The sequence below is a fragment of the Eumetopias jubatus genome, unplaced genomic scaffold, assembly GCF_037043125.1.
Source record: "Eumetopias jubatus isolate StellerSeaLion01/CBP00866 unplaced genomic scaffold, mEumJub1_p1.0 scaffold_3, whole genome shotgun sequence".
NCBI lineage: Eukaryota > Metazoa > Chordata > Mammalia > Carnivora > Otariidae > Eumetopias > Eumetopias jubatus.
In genome coordinates, this window is record NW_028274809.1 from 54,355,966 (window position 1) to 54,376,780 (window position 20,815).

The following is a 20,815-nucleotide window of genomic DNA, read 5'->3' on the forward strand; positions in this document are numbered from 1 at the left end:
TTTATTGAGCAGTTACAATATGAAGAAATATTAGAAATAGAAAGCACTGTAAGCTGTCTATAAAAGGTTTGCATAGTCAGTAAGACTTGCCAGAACTTCCCAAGTAAGGATAGAAATTGAAAAGCTCAAATTTTTAGTTTTGGTGACTACTTTAAGTAGCCGCCTGGATTACCTAAAGTAATACTAGTAAGACCCAAATCTACGCCAACCTTAAAAATACAGAGTGAGTGAGGGAGTGAAAAATACTGATAGGAAGGAAATATTTTTTAACAATTATCTCTCAGCCATTGAACCGATGCACAGATCCATTCTGTTCTTTCCACACTTCTTTTATGGTGCTTCTCTACTCCCACTTACTCTAGTTTTCCTCTTTCCATCTCTCACTTAGGTGTCCCATTCTTGGTAAGACGGAATTTCCCTCTTTGACCACTAGAGGGCATTCCTTGCTCTGCTTTCCTCCCCCCGCCCCCCATTTCTCTTTAGACCCGCTACTCTGTTAGGCTCCAAATCAATGCAGAGTCCTGTGTTCAAATTGAAACCACGAAGGAGAAGCCCGACCCATCCCTCGAGGTCCCACAGATGATCTCAGGAGTAATCTGTTTGGAAAATGTGTGTCTCCGCCATCCCCACAGTAGCTCAAGTGGCCCTTAGCTGGGACCTTCTAACTTCTTTTCTCTTCCTTTTCAGAGTGCCTGAAAAGATGACAACTCAAGCACCGACGTTTAAGCAGCCGTTACAAAGCGTTGTGGTACTGGAGGGTAGTACCGCAACCTTTGAGGCTCACATTAGTGGTAAGCTCACACGTGCGCACTTGTTTGCGCCTCGCCTCCTCCCCACCCCCGTATGTGAGTTTAGCTGTAGGACTCGACACCAAGTTTAAGCCCAGCTTTCACTTTGTAAAATTGGTCCAGCTGGATGGAAGGGCCATCCTAAGGGTATACCGTTCACAGAGTACTGACAAAATCTGACAATATAATGGCTTGGAAATGTTTTATTCATATTTATAATTCCGTGAAGCAAATAATTAGCATTGGATTAAAATTGCTGTCAGAATCCAGCAGCTAAGTACGACCAAATTTGGTCATTCTATATTTGGGTTCAGCTGCAGAGCCAGACTGGAAGCCAGGAACCGAAGCCCAGTAGGGGCGGGCCGTGGAGCTGCGGGGCAAGGAGGCTGGGGCCCACTCCAGGTGCCCGAGAGTGGGAAATAACAATACCGTGGACATTTCTTAGAAGCAGAAAACTTGCAGTGTTGAGCTAACGCCTAATGATCTTATTCTTGTATTTTCAGTCTTTATTAAGTGATTCTAGTGAATTAAGATTTTCCAATCTTTGGAAATGACAACAAAAAATAACATATGCCACCAAAGAGAAACAAAGATTGACCTTCGAATTTTATTTAAAACAAAGTTAGGGTTTTTCCCCTTCTTTTTCTCAGTTTAGAGTTCCAAAAAATGCATGATTTCAAGGACTTACCATCTTCTGGGAAAAATGGGGGTCATCTACAAACTATATTATAAATAATCTCAAAAATTATTTAATATTGTCTCCATCTGTAGTATCGTAACTGGTCATATAAAATGGCATGGGTTAATTGAAAATCAAGTTTATACCTCCACGGTCTACTGTCCCCCCCCCTTTTAATTTTTTGGCTTCTAATAAAGATATAAAATAAGATCTCTTCCTTGCTCCTTTCATTTTCTATTTTATGTGCCAATCTTATTCCTAATTGGATAAAACATTTAGAGACCAATTCCATTCTTCTCACACATGATAGACTCTGACTTTCCAGTAATACAATTATGTATCTTGTAACGCTCAGTAACTTTTGAATTGTGCAGAACACAATTGGCTTCAGTGGGAATTTTGCCCATTTGTGGAGTAGTGCAAGCTTGCTTCTTTGTAGCTTCTTGTTCCTTCACACTATGTGCTAATAAATTATTAAGAAAACACCACCGAAAATATTTGACATTCATGAATTAGTCAAATAAACTACTCACTTGGCCGTGGTGGGAGATTGGTTAATATAAGGACAAGAAAATAAATGTTCTCTTGGTTCTCTTCACTTCCTCCATTTTAATATAAAATAAACCCTGCTCTGAATTTGCTTCATGCCTTCTCAATGTACAGAATTTTAATATACTTAAATTATCAAACCACATATATGTAGTTCTTAGCTCCACAATTTATGGCGACTGAAAAGAATTCAGCTTTTCTACCTGCAACTCCAGGAATCCATGTTGTTCTGTAAGACTCGGTTTGCCTTTGTGTCTTCTTCTACGAGAACCCACTCTCTCTGCATTTTGTTTTACTGATTACACATTTGAAAGGCAGGAGAGTTCAAGGAGACAGTGTCCCTGCAACCACAGAGGAGGGACACAGATGGGTTTGTCCTCTCGGGCTTGCTAGGCAGCCCTTTTAGATCCTTTGCTGCTTTTGTTCTTTACTTGTTTCTGAAGAGGACAACAGTCACTTTTTATTTCAAAGTTTCCTTGGCTCTATGCTTTTTTAAATCCCCTTCATGATTTTTATGATGTCTATTAAATTGTATCTGGGAGAACCTGGGACAGGAGGGCAAGAGATAGAAATTCTAGTCTTCTGTGTGTACCGCTAGCTGAGGGACCTTGGGAAAAAACACTGAGTCTCTTTTGGCCTCTTTCCTCTCCTATTAAATGAAGGTATTGACCTCTACACGACCCCATAGACCACCCTAATTGTTTGCAAGAGGACCCAGGGGTTAGGACAAGGCAGTGAACATGGCGGGACAGAGCAGAGGACATTGCAGGGCCCCATTCCAACATAAAGATGAATTGTGTTTGTGCTCCAGGTTTTCCAGTTCCTGAGGTGAGCTGGTTTAGGGATGGCCAGGCAATTTCCACTTCCACTCTACCCGGCGTGCAGATCTCCTTTAGCGATGGCCGCGCTAGACTGATGATCCCCGCCGTGACTAAAGCCAACAGTGGACGATACTCCCTGAGAGCCACCAATGGATCTGGACAAGCGACTAGTACTGCTGAGCTTCTTGTGACAGGTAGGCTGGAGGGGACCTGCCTGTCCTCTGCCCCAACCCCAGGGCATCTCCAGTCCATGGGGAAGGAGGTCCAGGAAGAGCTACTGAGGAATAAGTAGATGCAGCTAAGATCTAGAGAGGGACCTACTGGAGGCTGAATTGATAGCAGAGTAGAATTTAATTCTCCTCTCAAAATCCAGCACAAAAGTGGCTGAGAATGTTTCCTCTATACACATATTAAACACTCAAAAGTACATAAAGGGAATATTACAAACCATGTTTCTGAGCAAGTGGAAAGGCTTGGAGCCTTGTTTATGAGTCTACTAAGGAAACAGGTGCATCACCAGGAATTTACACGTTAACAAGCTTCTAGATGATTCTGAAGCAAGTGCTCCAAAGACTGCCCATTTAAGAAAAACTGCTCTTATCGATAAAATTCAATAATTCTTTACTTACTTTCCATATCTAAAACTATTACACCGTGGACATACACAGAAAAAGGCAGATGCATGACACAGTTTCCTCAGAAAAGTTACCACCAGTCTTCTTTGCCCCCGTCATTTCTCTCCATCCTTCACTTCCTGGTAAGATGTTAATCCACAGAACATTGTATATTACTTTATACATGACAAACAGTATCTGTATAACGAGCTACATAATGTTATATGTGGTTAGCCAATACACTATACCACCAACACTGTTCAAGTATAGGGCTGTTATCGATGCATCAGGGAACATCATGTGTGAACTTTAACATACATCCAGAAAATTCAGAAATGGAAAATGCACAGGGGTGACAGTTTGTTTATTACTCAAAAACATGTTAAAATTGATCCCATTCTCTCTTCACATTTCTAAAAATGTTCTTTCAACATAATGGACCAAAAAAAAAAATCCCCTTTCTGTAGCATAACTAACATTAAATCATGTCACTATTTGGAATAACATTTAAATGCAAGTAAATATTTGGGTTATTTGAATACTGATCAATTTGGAGACAATTTAGGATATTTTTAACATAAGTTAAGAGTTGGTGATTCTGTAAGTCACAGATACACTTATCAAACCAACCATCAGAATTCATTTTAATGCAATTTACTGAAATATGCAAAATTACTTTAACAGGTTAAGATAGTGCTAGATGTGAGGCTGGGAGGAAGTGTCTGAAAGATTCTCTAAAAATGTTATAACAATATGGAAGCTTTTTTTTTAAAAAAAAAAAAAAAGGAAGGAAGAGTGGTGGCTTACAGCTCCTAAACAAAAAGAGCAAATAAAAATAAAATATGGTGGCAGGATTACCTTCTGCCATCTTCTGGCTCCTTTCTTGCTATCCTGTGCGTGAACTAGGCTCAAGGACAGTCAAGGGTGTTTCGTTCAGGGAGTCACTGCCTTGTTTTGGAAATGGAGCTATGATTGTTTAAAAATAACCTGTCTGGATTACCCTGGCTAGTGGTCCTGATTTTCCTCGCTTCCCCCTGCAGCAGAGACAGCGCCACCCAACTTTGTTCAACGACTGCAGAGCATGACCGTGAGACAAGGAAGCCAAGTACGACTCCAAGTGAGAGTGACCGGAATCCCTACACCTGTGGTGAAGTTCTATCGGGATGGAGCAGAAATCCAGAGCTCCCTTGATTTTCAAATTTCACAAGAAGGCGACCTCTACAGCTTACTGATTGCGGAAGCATACCCTGAAGACTCCGGGACCTATTCAGTAAATGCCACCAATAGCGTTGGAAGAGCTACTTCGACTGCCGAATTGCTGGTTCAAGGTATGTGCTGGAGATGGAGAAACTGGGAGAAGGAGAGAGTACTTACTGATGGAGGCCGAAGTGGGGCCGGAGGTCCTCCCACCTCCCCTTGGAGGCCTCAGGGATGCTGCGAGCTGAAACCAAAGCTGGCTTTTCAACACCCATGAAAAGAAAAGTCTCTGAGATTCCAAGTAGGAGCTCAGAATCACTGACACACTCTGTGCTTACTAAGCCCAGTAGAAACTAGAAAGCATTTCAATTAAGTCATCTGTTTTCAAATTATTGACCAATAATGAATTTTAAAAAAATGGTTCTAAGTAAATTCTTATCTAATAACAAACGTATTCTATTTTAAAACCTAATTTATATTCATACAAAATCCAAAACTTCCTGCATTTTCCTCCATTGAGACATCTAGAAAATTTTCTTGACTCTGTAGTCAGAATTAACATCATCTCTTTAGAAATGGGTCACCATGCCTCCTCCTAAATAGCTGTCCTTCCCTTTCCACAGGTGAAGAAGTAGTACCCGCTAAAAAGACAAAGACAATTGTTTCGACTGCTCAGATTTCAGAAACAAGACAAACCCGAATTGAAAAGGTATTTTTCTATACTGTTGGTTTTCAGACCTTTCAGATTGTTGCTTCGCCAACTGTTCCCCCTCAACATGGGCTTTGTTTTCATCTTTTACAGAAGATTGAAGCCCACTTTGATGCCAGATCAATTGCAACAGTTGAAATGGTCATAGATGGTGCCGCTGGGCAACAGCTGCCCCATAAAACACCTCCCAGGATACCTCCTAAGCCCAAGTCCAGGTCTCCCACACCACCATCCATTGCTGCCAAAGCGCAGTTGCCTCGACAGCAGTCCCCGTCGCCGATAAGACACTCCCCTTCCCCGGTCAGACATGTGCGGGCACCAACCCCGTCTCCTGTCAGGTAAAGCCTTTTAAAGTAGAGCAAGTCATTGTGCATTTTTGAATTAGGTTTCATCCAATAAGATGAGAAATAAGAAGACAAAGAAGGAAGAGAAATAGAAGGAAGCAATAAAAAATGTAGCATGTGAGAAAGGAGGTAAGCTGAAAGGTCCTGAATCCTCACTGTCACAAATCTTCACCGTCCACAGCTAAACTGGACGACTTTATAAACTCTACTTCTGAATTCCTATTTGTATTCCATTTAAGAAACATCTGCATTAAAAGCCAAGAGAAAGCTGAGAAATAAAAAGAGCATAGAATGTAGGGTTGGAAGCCCTATGTTCAATCAGCCTGACCGTTTGCTAACAGTGTGACTTAGGGAAATAATTGTAACAGTGAAATAGTTGCTATTATATATTGGCCACTTTCTCTCTATCAGACATTTGATTGGCATTGTATGTATATTATCTCCTTAAATATTCACAGCAACCTCTAAGAATTATCATTCCTAATTTTATGGATAGGTGAGTGGAGCTAGAGGTTAAATAATTTGCTTAGGGTCTTAGTCATACCATTTGTACATTAAAGAAAATCACAATAAGAATGATCTCAAGGAGTGTTGTGAGGATTCAGTGAGATAATTAGTTGAAGGTACTTTGTATATGGAGCATAAGAACATTTGTATAATTATTTTCTGATAAGAAGTAAAACCTTCTAAATATTTTGCATTTGCTTATGTCATTTTCCACAGAAAATAAGATGGGTTTCTATGCTTAGTTAATACGGAGGTATTTCAGAAAGTAAGCATGTATCATCAGGGCTCAGAAATTCTGTAAACAAGTGTAGATTATCCATAACAAATTTGAAACTTTGGAACTTGGCTTAACCTGCTGAGGTTTTTAATATGATGAACTGAAAAAAATGTCCAAAATTTGGGGTAAACAAGAAAATGTTTCCTGATCAATTTATACCATTGTTTTAGTGTAGAGAGAGTTCCCCTGCCAAGAAAAATTTTAAAAGGAGAATAATAAGCAGATAGTTGGCCTAAAAATAGTCAAGTTTACTTAAGCTACTGAAATCAAAATACTGTGGTATTGGTAAGTGAATAGAAAATACATCAGAGAAGCAGAACAGAGCATCTAGAAATAAATTCAAGTATCCAGTAGATTCCATTTTTAATCAAAGTGACCTTTCAGTTCAGTGGGAGAAAGGATATTTTACTCGATAAAGAATGCTGGCCCAATAGCTATCCTTTTGGAAGAAAACAAATATAAACCTCTAGCTCACACCATTTACAAAATAAATTTCAGCCTGACTACAAAAGCTAAATTAAAAAATAAAAACTAAAAAAAAATATATGAGACTGTTTGGGAAAACATTTGTGAGGGAGAGCTTTTAAAAATAGATTTGGAGATTCAACTACATTAAAATAAAATGTATGTATGGCAAAAATTAGGTCATTGCTAAACCAAACAGTGCATTTGTGAAAATATTTTAGAAGTGTCTCTTCCTCAAGATATTTCATTGTTTCTGCCTTGAAAGCATTATATCAAGTATACAGTGGCTACAATATGTATGGTAGAAGCCTCAAAACCTTGCATAATGTACACGACTGTATACGTTGATGCTCAATAAGACCCCTCAAAGAAGCAAAGTGCAAACAGTAGATCTGGGGGGGGGGGGAATGTTTGCAACAGTTGTGACAACGAACTAAGTAGCAAATATATTAAAAAGCTTCTACAAATTAATGTTTAAAGGAAAAAATAAGCAACACAAATGGAAAAAAAGTGAACAGAAGACAAGCATTTCACACAAGAGGTGATGCAGAAGTCCGATAAATATATGAAAAATGCTAGATATTTTCCAACTTTTATTATATTGGCCACTATGAGAATTAAAGGTACTTGCAAACACTAATATGAAGGAAGACTTGAACCAAAAACTCAGTTTTAAAAACATGTCTAGCTATCAAATAAATAGTGTTCTGTCCCAGGCTAGCTCCAAGTTTGCACACCATGAAATCACAAGACAGGCCAAATGTGATTTCTGGGGGAGATAACAACCTCACTGTATTTTTAATCCAAGCCTAAGGGTCATTTAAAATTACAGAGCCTCCCTGATTCTGTGGAGCGTTTTGACTGTCTTTAGCAGCCCTGGTAGTTCATTAATAACACTCCCCATTACTCAGTCCCTGAAATTTACTTTAAAATAAGAAATAAAAATAGCAATTTATAGAGAAAATAATGGCTATCCAAGATAGAATACTTCCTAAAATGTCTAATGGTTTAATCTTGATTTTTGTCGTAGAGTAAGGCAAACATATTTTGTTGAATAAGGTACATGTATCTGGCTGTGACCAGGTGATTATGTTTTATTGTAAGCAAAAATAAGCACTTTCCTATAATGACTCAAATTACATTGATTTTTCACAGTTATGGGCTTACCTGCAGCCTGCTGCTAATCACTCATGTCATGCTAATCATGTCTTTAACTCCTTTTGAAATAAACTCACTTTATGATGAAGAGCAAGAGGGAGGCACAGGTTGAAACTTGGAAGTACATGTCACTTTGCTTTTCTTCAGTTAGTGTAGACCCTCCATTTAGAACAGTGTTAGATGTCTTTGTTATATTTCTAAGGCAGTCGCTTTTAAAATAGAGACATGTTCCCCTAGATTTCCCTTTACTTGATTACGACTTCATGTATAAAATGTAAATTGATTTTCACCAAAAAGCCGTTCTTCAAGAAAAGGACTAAACATTTCTTCATGGAACTGGTTAATATTGTAGTGTACTATTAAGTTACTCTGTCACTTAGAGCAGATACCAACGGTGCCTTGAACCTTAATTAGAAGAGTCGTTTCATTTATGATCAGTGTAAGTTAATGCCAGAGTAAATTTATTTTTTTAAACCTTTTTTTTTAAGATTTTATTTATTTATTTGAGAGAGAAAGAATGAGAGACAGAGAGCATGAGAGGGAGGAGGATCAGAGGGAGAAGCAGACTCCCTGCCGAGCAGGGAGCCCGATGCGGGACCCGATCCCAGGACTCCAGGATCATGGCCTGAGCTGAAGGCAGTCGCTTAACCAACTGAGCCACCCAGGCGCCCGCCAGAGTAAATTTATAAATATTTTCCTGTAGGCAGTAGTTACAGTCAATGATGAGGCAATACTGCCATCTAGAGGGAAAAGTTGATTAAGAATTGAGCAAAAATTAAATTATGAAAATTGTTATCTTAAAATAGTTGGCCAACCCCTAGAATTATTGGTGTAGATCAGGGACTGTATTTTTTGGCCATAAATGTCAGGAGTTAGCACCTAGATTCTTCAAATGATGCTGTTCCACTTGGGATATACACAAAAAGCAATGAAAATTATTTTAGAAGAAGCACTTTATCAATTTAATAGAAAAACTGTGGAACCCTTGGATTTCTAAATAGCCAGTTACCATAGTAACTATATGGATATTAAAAAGTCCAGAGTACAACACATTGAGAGTGAGGGTAAACACAGAGAAAATTAAAAAGAGCAGTTCACAACACTGACCATTGCACAGCCCATACCCAAAAAAGCTCTGCAAGAAGAGTCCCAAGAAAGCTTCCGCCTAGCCTGGAGGTTCTCAAGGCCTGGGCATAGGTGAAAGCTGCAAAAAGTCTATAGGGAAAGAAAAGAGGCCAGACTTCTTTAGCCCAGAACTGCACAAACATTTTGGTTATAGAAATTTTTCTTTGTTCGACACCTGACATACCCTCCCCCATTGGGAGAACAGAGAAATTTAGAGCTCTGATTACTGTAGTCACCATGTCCTTTCTTTTGCTGTATTTGAAGACCTTCTGCTGTCTTGACTTTTTTAAATGGTGAGAAGGTGGGGCAGGGCACAACATTCTTTAGCTTAGAATTCAGACTGATTCTCTTACCGAGTTACAGCAGATAAGATTGGGGCTTACCAAGATTTAAAAACAAATTACTTTCAATCAAGTACATTATTTGCCTCTGAATAGGTTATTGGGGCACACATTTTGAAAAAACTCGGCCTTAAGCACTTCCAGATTTTCCTTCCATTATTCAGATCCAGTGACTCGGAAAGGAGTTCTGGGTCTTGCCGTTCCTGACCTCTGCCCTCTGGTTTTCAGATCCGTGTCTCCAGCGGGGAGGATCTCCACATCCCCCATCAGATCCGTTAGGTCTCCTTTACTCGCCCGGAAGACCCAGACCCCTGGCGTGGCCCCCAGCCCCGAAGTGCCTCCGCCTTGGAAGCAAGAGGGCTATGTGTCCTCATCTGAGGCTGAGATGAGAGAAACCACGGTGACGAGCGCCACCCAGATCAGGACAGAGGAGAGATGGGAAGGGCGATACGGGATCCAGGAGCAAGTGACCGTCAGCGGAGGAGAGGGCGCCGCCGCCAGCCTGTCGGCCGGTGCTGCCTTCGCAGCGGGGGCTGGGGCTGCTGGGGCCACCGAGGTAGGTCGGGACAGGGCGGTCCTGCTTTGTCTTCCTTTCCACGCTGGTATCTCCAGCCAGCACCCTGCCATGAAACTCCATCTCATGGGGCTTGGAGGGGAATTGCATATGAACAGAACGACATAACAGAAACTGAAGGTCAAATTTGACTCATGCTTTGGAAAGTCATTTTTTTAAAAAGATTTTATGTATTTATTTGACAGTGAAAGAGGGAACACAAGCAGGGGAAGTGGGAGAGGGAGAAGCAGGCTTCCCGCTGAGCAGGGAAACTTAGATGCGGGGCTCGATCCCAGGACCCTGGGACCATGACCTGAGCGGAAGGCAGACGCTTAATGACTGAGCCACCCAGGCGCCCCTGGAAAATCATTTTTAATTGGGATAAAGGCTCTATTCTGTGAGGTTTTCAGAAAAGACAGGTTTTAACAATTCATGCCCTCTCTCGGCAATGACACACTTATCCCACGTACATTTTACTGGAGGCAGCTCATTTCCTTTTTTTTATATAATTTATTTTATTATGTTATGTTGGTCACCATACAGTAGATCATTAGTTTTTGATGTAGTGATCCATGATTCATTGTTTGCGTATAACACCCAGTGCTCCATGCAGTACGTGCCCTCTTTAATACCCATCCCCAGGCTAACCCGTCCCCCCATGCCCCTCCCCTCTAGAACCCTCAGTTTGTTTCTCAGAGTCCATCGTCTGTCATGGTTCGTCTCCCCCTCTGATTTCCCCCCCTTCATTCTTCCCTTCCTTCTAATGTCCTCCTGCTTTTCCTTATGTTCCACAAGTAAGTGAAACCATATGATAAGAGGCAGCTCATTTCCATTGAACTTCCGTATTGTCTGCTGGGCATGTCATTTTGAAAATGGCCTTGGTCATTTCTGATCCAGGCAAGACAAGAAACGGACAAAAGTGCCGCTGTTGCGACCGTTGTTGCTGCTGTTGATATGGCCAGAGTGAGAGAACCAGTCATCGGCGCTGTAGAGCAGACTGCTCAGAGGACAACCACGACTGCTATGCATATCCAACCTGCTCAAGAACAGGTAGGCACGCAGCTGGCCAGAGTGAGCTGGGTGTGCAGAGTTCCCATGGCAAACCAGTGCTTCAAGCACGTGGAGCACGGCACCGAGCCCAGTGTGACCCAGACTTGCAAAAGATGGCCTGAGATACCAAGGGTATTCAAGATATAAGTACCTAAAGCTCCTGGTCCATGTCAGGCAGGTAGACAAGAATGAACTACCAAAATTTGGTACAGGAGGTCAGAGAAGGAATTCAAGTATCAACATGGTCCTGGGTCGAGATAGGCAAAGGGTGGCCAGGAAAGCAGGCTAAATGAGGAGTGTGCATGTGCATCCATTGCTGTGGTTCCAGATCAGTCAGTCCAGAGCTCGGTTGCTCCAAGAGCTGGGGGCGGTGGGGGGGGAGGACCATTATTGCAGGGCAGACGTTACCTTTCTCCAAGCTTCCCCCAAAGACCTTTGCTTTTACTTTCCTCAAAACAAATGTGACACTTGATTCACGGCTGAAAAGTGTTATAAATCCAGTATAATTTCCCACCTCATATTTGAATAGATTTCTTTTATAGCTTAAAATCACTCCAGCTTTCCCCCTTATCCTCTCTTGTGTGACGTTTCTGTCTGCGTCCTGATTTATTATTGGAATTTCTATATAAGGTGCATGAAACTACTTCCTTCCTTTCCCCTCTGAAATCCAGATTAAAAAAGAGGCAGAGAAGAAGATGGCTGTAACTAAGGTAGTAGTAGCTGCCGATAAAGCCAAGGAACAAGAATTAAAATCAAGAACCAGAGAAGTAATTACAACAAAACAAGAGCAGGTGCACGTAACTCATGAACAGGTGAAAAAAAAATGGGTTTTGATGTGAAATTATTGTTGTCGTTCCCTGTGTCAGCACACATAATAATGTATACCATGAAGGGTTTTGTTTCTTGGGCAACATAGTTGTTATCACACTATTAAAATCCCCTTGTATCTGTGTATCCCTGGGTACCGGATTCCAAGGTCCCTTCGAGTCCCCAAATGTTTCACTTATGTAGACAAAAGGAACTTCTCTGAATACAAACGAGGGGTTCCATCTCTGTTGCTCTGGAGGTGCACTGACTAAATATGTGCCTAGAGCGAGGTCAAACCAGGAAGAGTAGATGTTGAGGAAGGAACAGAGAAGGACACTAAGCACATATTGCTTTGAAAAAGAGCTTGGCAACTGCTTCTTGACCTCTTAGGAGAACCTGGGAATATGGATTTGAAGTGGAACGGACAGCATGGGTTTTGTAGGTCAAATGACCAAAAAAAAGGGGAAAGGACAGTCGTGATCGGAGGCATTCAGGAATAAACTAGCTTAGGGCCATTTGGTAGGGCTTTTGGCCAGGGGAGCCAGTTGTCAGCTGGGGGATTTGAGAAGATGAACTTTCAAGTCTTTAAACCCTGAGATCTGTAATGTCAGGGATGGTGTCTGAGACTGGAAAAGAGGAAAGAGGCAAATGGGGAAAACTCCCCTTCCTCTTCCCCCTTCCCCCTCCACATACCTTAGGCATCCAGATCCGAACAGCCTCCTTCAGAGGGTTAGGGATTTGGAAAACATTTTGCCTGGGATGTGTACAAAACTTTTCTCCCCATAACTTCTCAGAAAAGTAAGTCTGGATATTCCAAGCAATCATAATTAGGAAAATTTCCAAAGCAAAAATTTCATATAAACGTAGATTGTAAATTGTCCATACTTGATTTCTCGTATATAAAACTAAAGGGTCAAATTACTTCTAAGGCCTTCCATTCCAATATCCAATTCTCTAAGAACACCTTTAGATGACAGAAGTGGCATAGAATAGTATTGCCCATATATCCATTTATGGAAATTGGAAGTCTTTTCAAAGAAGATGGCAATTCTCCAATTCAATTAAATGGTATTGAACCCAACTTTTTTTTTTCCATGAGCAGCATAAATTATGGTTTAGACAGAGAAACAGCATGGTCCTATTAAGGAAAATGAGAAGATTTATTTAGTGATATCTCCAGAAAAAGAGGATTGTACTTCTTTCTTCAAAGAAAGAAAGAAGTTTGTTTGGTATATTGTTTATATTTACTGAACATTATGTCACTTCCGTTAGAGATCAGGAGACAATAAGAGTTTGTTTTTATCATTGATTTCAGATAAGAAAAGAAACTGAAAAAACATTTGTACCAAAGGTAATAATTTCCACAACTAAAGCCAAAGAGCAAGAAACTAGAGTTACTGGACAAATTACTACAAAACAAGAACAAAAACAAGTAACTCAAGAAACGGTAAGTCGGATTTTGTGAATATGTGGTAGTTCGTTGACACGTAACACACTCTGGTGAGCTTGTACCCTATTACCAAAACCTCCAAATGGAGGAGTCTTTTGTTTGTATTTTTGTTGTTTCTCTGAAACTCTTTCATGATGGAGATTCTGTTTTCATTACACAACTTTTCACTCAATTCATCAGTTTTGGGGAGATTGTCTGTGAGAACCATTTGGGAGCACATCTATGACATTTCTAGAGCGCATTTAAATGGAAGACAGATATCACCCCAGTCTAGTTACCCTCAGTAGAGTTTTCTCACGTGTAGCCTCAGCCCTCAGTCACTTCGGTTGTAAGACCTATCTATGCATGCACACATGTGCACGCCAGCCGTGAACACTCCAAGTAAATATCAAGGGAAAGTGAGGAAATGCTGGACATCAGGAAACACTGGTCCTTCTTCAAGAAAATGTCCTAATTTGTGATTGACAAACAGGGACCTAGAAGTGTTTGCTGCTTTTGTGCCACAGAGCCATGTGCAAACAACCTCAGGGTCACCAAAATCCACTTCTCTTCTGTGTGTGACATCCAGCCTTAAGGTGTCAGGAAAGAAACATCTATTTTTAACTCTTTCCTGTTCAGGAGGGTGCCTCCCCTCACCAATCTTGATCACCTGTTCTTTGCTGATCCCAGAGCTCTTTTTTAAAAGGCCTAGCTGAGAACACTCTATTCTCTTTGAAGGCTGGCCACAGGCTATTGAATGAATTTCCCTCTCCTTAGAGGGAGGGAGAGACTTTGAATGCCCACATCCCCTACTTGGCATGATCAAGGGCGTAGAGCTCCCTGTTGCCATTGCAATGCCAGTTACTGGCAAGTTCAGCCTGACTAGTTTTCCAGCCATTCGCCGGTGGCCACTCACTGGGTCCTCATGTGTCAACATGTCTCAAAGATGAGATCTTTTCAGTTTCTAGGACAATTTGCAAAGGAGCAAGTGGGTAGAAATGAAGCCTATTCCTCAGGAAAACGAAAGTCTGTGTTTTAAACGTTGTGTTGGCCCTGAAAATGGAAATGTGGTACTTTCTCTCTTACTGCTAAACATTTTGTATTCTTCTGGATGTTGCAAGGGTATCTCGCCATTTCTTTTGAACCTCAAACCTTTATTTTACTCTGAAAATCAGATAAGACAGACAGCTCTGACAACCACTGCATCCGTGGTGGTAGCTGCCATGGCAGAGTCCACAAAGCTAGAAACAATCCGGGGAGCTCAAGAAGAAATTGCCACACTCCATGATCAAAGGCACATAACTCAGGAAAAGGTGATGACTCCCTGCCGGTGTGCAATTCACTCTTGTCATGTCATTTCCAAGCTGCCTACGTGTTCATCATGGGTCTTACTCAACAGTTTTTCACCTCGTCTTTTTATAACTCGAATAGAAAACTCCCTCAACATCTCTCACAAACCCTTTGCCACCTCTCCAGCTTTCACTGCCACTTTTCATTCCTAACTTTCAAACTTTCTTTGGATTGTTACTAACATGACCCTATAGTTCACTTTAATATCTTCCAGTTTTCAAGTCACTTGATAAAATGCAAAAGTATGTGTTAATTATGGCTGTACTGGGATTTCCCATGGATTATAAGAAGAATGTGAGAATCAGAAATGCATCCTTTTTTCTTTTATTGCTGATCACGTTTTTTTTCTTTTCGACTGCACTTACTTTGATACTGTTAGCAATGAAGCAGTACAGACGATCCAGGCAACATGTGATAGGTTTAAGTGTGATGGAAGTGTCCGCGAACAGGAAGAAATTTGCTTCCTTTCTCGGATTTGACTTAAGTTTCCTTTATTAGAGGCTGTATGAAATTTAATGACCATTTTCTCACCTTTCTTTTTATCATATGACCAGACAATGAAAGAAACTAGGAAAACAGTGGTACCTAAAGTCATAGTTGCCACACCCAAAGTCAAAGAACAAGATTTAGTATCAAGAACTAGAGAAGGCATCACTACCAAAAGAGAACAAGTTCAAATAACTCAGGAAAAGGTGAATACACATCTTTGAGATGGGAAATGTTCATCCTTAAACTAATTTCTAGCAAACCGTTAACTATGATGTGCTATGAATTATTAGTCTGTATTTTCCTTTTTGAATCCCAGACTAAAAGTAAAATGAGGACTGTGTGACTGCTTACCATTAATTTTATCTGCACATTTGATTTTCATCCATCTGTAACATGTGTAATTCATTTTATCCCCCATTATTCTTTGCATGAAGATGAGCGTTTTTAGCCTGATTTTTAAAAAGCAATATATGGGATCGTCTGGAGATTTTGTTTTTTTTTTAGTTAACATTTCTAAGTTTTGTGATTCCCAGTCAGTATATGCAAATAATGTTAAGGAACTTCTTTTGTGTAGTTAACCCTGAATAACTTCATCCTGCATCCCCACCAGGCACGGGGCAGGGGGCGGTGTTCATACCATGTGTGTCTAAAGCCCTGTGCAATTTCAACTTTGATTTTACTGTAACAATCAGATGAGAAAGGAAGCTGAGAAAACTGCCTTGTCTACAGTAGCAGTTGCTACTGCTAAAGCCCAAGAACAAGAAACAATACTGAGAACTAGAGAAGGAATGGCTACTAGACAAGAACAAATCCAAGTTACTCATGAAAAGGTGATGCTTGCTATTCCAAGTGTGCAATCCCTCTTTTATAATCCATTAATCCCAATCTCAGAATTTCTTATGTATGAGACACTATTAACCTATTTATTTTTTAGATGATTAAATGATTAGAAACTAAAAAACCAAATTATTATTGTTAATATTACTACATATTCCTCTCTCCACTGATTTCTTCACTACTATTTTCCATTTTTTATTATTAACATCTAGAAGTTCTCTGGAAGTTGGTGACTGAAATTGCATGCAGGCTGATTTTAAGATATTTCATGAACATTAAAGAAAAAAGTATAAGTAAATGATGAATCTTACTGTCGTGAAGATGTATGTTTTGAGGGTCATAAATTCAGTAGCTTACATTGTAAAGTATGGACTTATTTCAGGAAGATACCCATAATTTTTTCAAGTGAAAGTTTAACTTTTGTTCTTTCTGTAAATATAAATACCAGATGAGAAAATTATAGTGCCTACCATACTAACTCCTGCTAAAGCTAAACAAGATGCAATATTAAAATCTAGAGAAGGAATCACCCAACCAAAATACACATAAGCCATGAAGAAGTTTATTTGTAGCATCTATTGTAGTTATGTAGTTATGTAGTTATGAAATCTCCATGAATTAACCAACTTACCGTGACTCTGTCATTTACCCCAAATAAGCTATTTACCTAATTTTATTCCTTATTGTCAATATAGTATTTGGAAATTATCAACTAAATTTCTTTAGTATCATGGCTGAGTCCTGTCTGTATTTCTCTCAATGTTGTTTTCTATCTCTACATCTTTAGGCATTGTTTTCTATCTCTACACCTAAGGCATGATTTAAGATCAACTTTCTAAACCTTTACCCAAGTCTCATATTGAATGGCACATCAGCCTTTCAGAAATCTCATTGGTGACAGCAATTCCAATATGTAACATACTTCATCAGTGATTATATTTAAATTGCTGTTGTTTGTTCTGAATCACATCAATTTGACTTCTTATTTTTGTTGTTAAAAATTAGCTAAGAATGGAAACTGAGAAAATACCTATACCCAAAGTAGTAGTTACCACTGCAAAATCTACTGAACCGGCCACACTGCCAAGGACTAGAGAAGGATTTGCTATTAAGCAAGAAGAGATCCATCTTTTCCGTGAGGAGATGAAAACTGATGCTGTGGAGGTGAAAAGCACTGCTTCATCCCATTTCATCATCAGCACCCATAACTTTTCATCTCACATCAGTCATTGTGCTCTAGTGTTCCATGTAATTGCTGAAGCGATCACCAAGCATTAGAGACGATTAGACCCCATTCAGCTCTTCCGGTGCAACAGTTAGCATTTCTTGTTGTGAAAAGCCAGATTAAGTAACACTTTTTTTTGCATCTCCTAAGTTAATTTTCAGCATTTAACTTGTCTGAATTGGGGTCTCCTGCTCCAATTCTTCTTCCTGTTGATCTAGGTTCAAAAACTATGAGAGATGTGAGTCCACTAAGAAAGCAAAATGGTACCAGCAAAGAGGACACACCTGTGGTTGTCCATCAAACAGCATATGTCTATGAACTCGATATATAATAACTCAGGAAAAAATACATAGATGCTTCTCCAATTTGAAATATCCTACCCATAATTAAGATTCTTTTCCTTTGCATAAGTTTTAAATAATATATATTTGTACATGTCAGTTGGCAAATAATTTCTTTGAGCCTAAGTTTTCTCGTTAAAATAAATAAAACCTGATTATCGTACAGACTACAGTTGAAAGATTCAAATGAGATATAATGTAATGTAACCACTCTACAAGCAAAGTGTAATATATGTTAAGTACACACACATACATATATATAAACATATTTATATGTAGAGAGAGAGAATGGTATATCAGCCTTTACATATGTATTAAAAGTGTATGTATACTTAATACATATTACTTTGCTTGTAGAATGATTGCATTTACATCATATCTCATTTGAATCTTTGGCCTACATTAAATATGTATAATATATGGTAAATATATATATTTGTGTTATCTGTCAAAGATGCATAACATTTTAAAATATCTATAAAATTCAAATCAACTAATGGCCTATATATTTTAAAAAAGAACAGATGAACAAACTTAAGTCACCTAACCCTCGCGTATATTTTACAGTTTCTCCTATGATGCAATGGTAAAGTGAAATCGGCATTTGCAATCCTTCAAGGAAGATCAGATTGTTTGTGGCTTACTGGAAAGAAGCACTGAATGAAGCCCATGATCACTAAAGGCCTAATTTCATCTCAGAAAAAAGCCCTTATTTGTATCTTAAATGATTCTGAGAACAATTTTAACAGATATATAGGTAGCATCCTTGAAAGACCTTTCAGATGTGATCTAGATTTCATTCACAGCAGCAGAAAAGAAAACTGGACATTAATAAAATATTCCAGCATTATTTTTAAAGAGCACTGATGGACACCGATATGCTATTTCCAAGTATTGCATAGACTCGTAATTTGTAAGCCACATCATGTAGCTAGTTTGCTTTCTTTAAAAGAGAAACACCTTTGCAGACTGTGTTTTCATTTATGTTAATCAGATTCATGGAAATGAGAAAACAACATTTCTGGTTTTTTCTTCGCTTTACCTCCCAGTAATAATGAAAGTAAATTGAACTTCACTGCGAAAGGTTCTCTTGAATCCAAATATTATTAACACTTTCATTTTAATCAGAATCTCTTCATTCACATTTTTTAAGAAAGATATTTTCTAATAGATTAAAAATTCTTATCCCTAGGGAATCATAAGAAAATTAATATGCTCACTATTGTTTCATGAGCTTTCACATTATCTCATATTTGCATGCAACCATACAACTCTGTAGCAGCTGATTTTTCTCGATGGGTCCAGGAGGGGTTTGAGTGCATTTTTTATCATCGCTGTCATTGCAGCAATATTAGACTAAATGATGGACAGAATAATAAAAATAATCAATGAAGATAACCACCCCAGAGTTCTGATTTCCCAAGTGTTAATTAACTGCCTCAGACAGAATCCTAGAAAAACTCAAAATCTCCTTCCTGTTTTATATAGGTACTGTGTTGTCCCATGTGGTGTGTGTGTGTGTGATTTAAGGTCTAGTCTAATTAAGCAGGTATGTATAGAATGTATCTAGCTCTCCATTACATTATAATAATCAATGAGATATTAAGTTCCTAAATGTATCTGTGAGCCACATTCCTGGAGGCATTAACAGAGCCATATAACATGGGTGCCATCTACCTACCACACCTTTAGGCATTTGTCTGTTCTCAGTGACCGTCCTTGGAGGAGCTACCCTGGCTTGAGTTTGACGTTACTGATATTAATTCTGGAAACCTTGTCTCCAGGTGGACATTGGGAAAAAGGCAGAAGCTGTAGCAACAGTCGTTGCTGCAGTAGACCAGGCCCGCGTCAGAGAGCCCAGGGAGCCCAGGCCCCCTGAAGAGTCCTATGCTCAGCAGACCACTATGGAGTATGGCTATAAGGAGCGCGTTTCCACCACAAAGGTAGCTGAGCATCCCCAGCGTCCAGCCTCGGAACCCCATGTTGTTCCTAAAGCAGTCAAGCCTAGGGTGATCCAGGCTCCTTCTGAGACTCATATCACAACTACTGATCAAATGGGAATGCACATTTCATCACAGGTGGGTCTGTACCTGCTGGATCTTCACCCTACCCATGGGAAAGCAAGCTTAACTGCTCTGGTCATCTGGTGGACCGTGGTGTCACTGAGTCTCATTTCATTGCAGATCAAGAAAACTACAGATCTAGCAACTGAAAGATTAGTCCATGTGGATAAACGCCCCCGCACAGCAAGCCCTCACTTTACTGTTTCAAAAATTTCTGTCCCTAAGACAGAACATGGATATGAGGTAAGAAGTTACATAGCGTGACAAAGAAATGTCTGGCTCAAAGGCGTTAAGTACCTAATGTTTCCGGTCATGGCAGACTCCGAAGCCCCTGAAGCCTGGCTTCTGAAACTTGCCGAGCAGGCTAAATGTCGGGGAGCAGAGGGGGTTATCGTACGCCTCCAAGAGGACACAAATCCATACAGGCTTCTCTCTGTTTCACATTTTGTAAAAAGATGGTTATCACACAGTTTAGTTTTCTTTATGCTGTGAGACACTTCAGGCTATGAATGTATATCAATAATAAAGTCAGATATTGAAAAATCATACGTTCATTTACTCAATATAACAAGATGCAGAGAGGTATTATGGGTGGTAGTTGGGTTGGATGGCGGAATCACACAGCCTTGGGTTTGTGTCCTAGCTCTGACATCAGGGGCAAGTTGGCAGCACGTAGTAACCCTTCATATCAGTCACTGTTCTTCTTCTTATACACACCTAAGATGTGGAATGCAAATCTCGAATGCCTCCAAAGAATTGTAAAGCACATTTAATACCTATATTTGGCATAGCCCCAAATTACTATTGAAATAAAAAAGCCATAGACAGTGACAGAATAAAAAGAATGAGAAAGCCTTCAAAATATTTTTCTGAATGTCTCCATTTTCACCTTCCACCCAGATTTGAGGCTGAAACTTTACAGTGCTATTTTAAAGTAGTTCTTAGGAATTTACCAAATATTTTAGTAATTTCCTGATTTTGAATTTCCCGCTGTGGTATTTTTAGGATGGTTAAGTGAAAATTCATGACTGAGCTTTAGAAGACCCTCCATCCCTTTATGAGAAGAGCATAAAATAAGGAGCTCTAAATACAACTCT

General features: G+C 39.6%; 1 protein-coding gene across 1 annotated transcript in view; it reads left to right on the plus strand.

Moving 5' to 3' along the window:
• The first annotated feature begins 700 nt into the window (after positions 1-700).
• Positions 701-20,815, plus strand: part of TTN (titin) — a 268,068-nt gene continuing 247,953 nt past the window's right edge. The window contains 14 exon segments of the mRNA XM_028121746.2: positions 701-791; positions 2,828-3,031; positions 4,492-4,779; positions 5,272-5,357; positions 5,451-5,695; positions 9,803-10,130; positions 11,025-11,177; positions 11,849-11,989; positions 13,300-13,431; positions 14,589-14,726; positions 15,318-15,455; positions 15,945-16,082; positions 19,440-19,733; positions 19,839-19,961. Of these exon segments, the coding sequence (XP_027977547.2) occupies positions 701-791; positions 2,828-3,031; positions 4,492-4,779; positions 5,272-5,357; positions 5,451-5,695; positions 9,803-10,130; positions 11,025-11,177; positions 11,849-11,989; positions 13,300-13,431; positions 14,589-14,726; positions 15,318-15,455; positions 15,945-16,082; positions 19,440-19,733; positions 19,839-19,961 (2,499 nt within the window).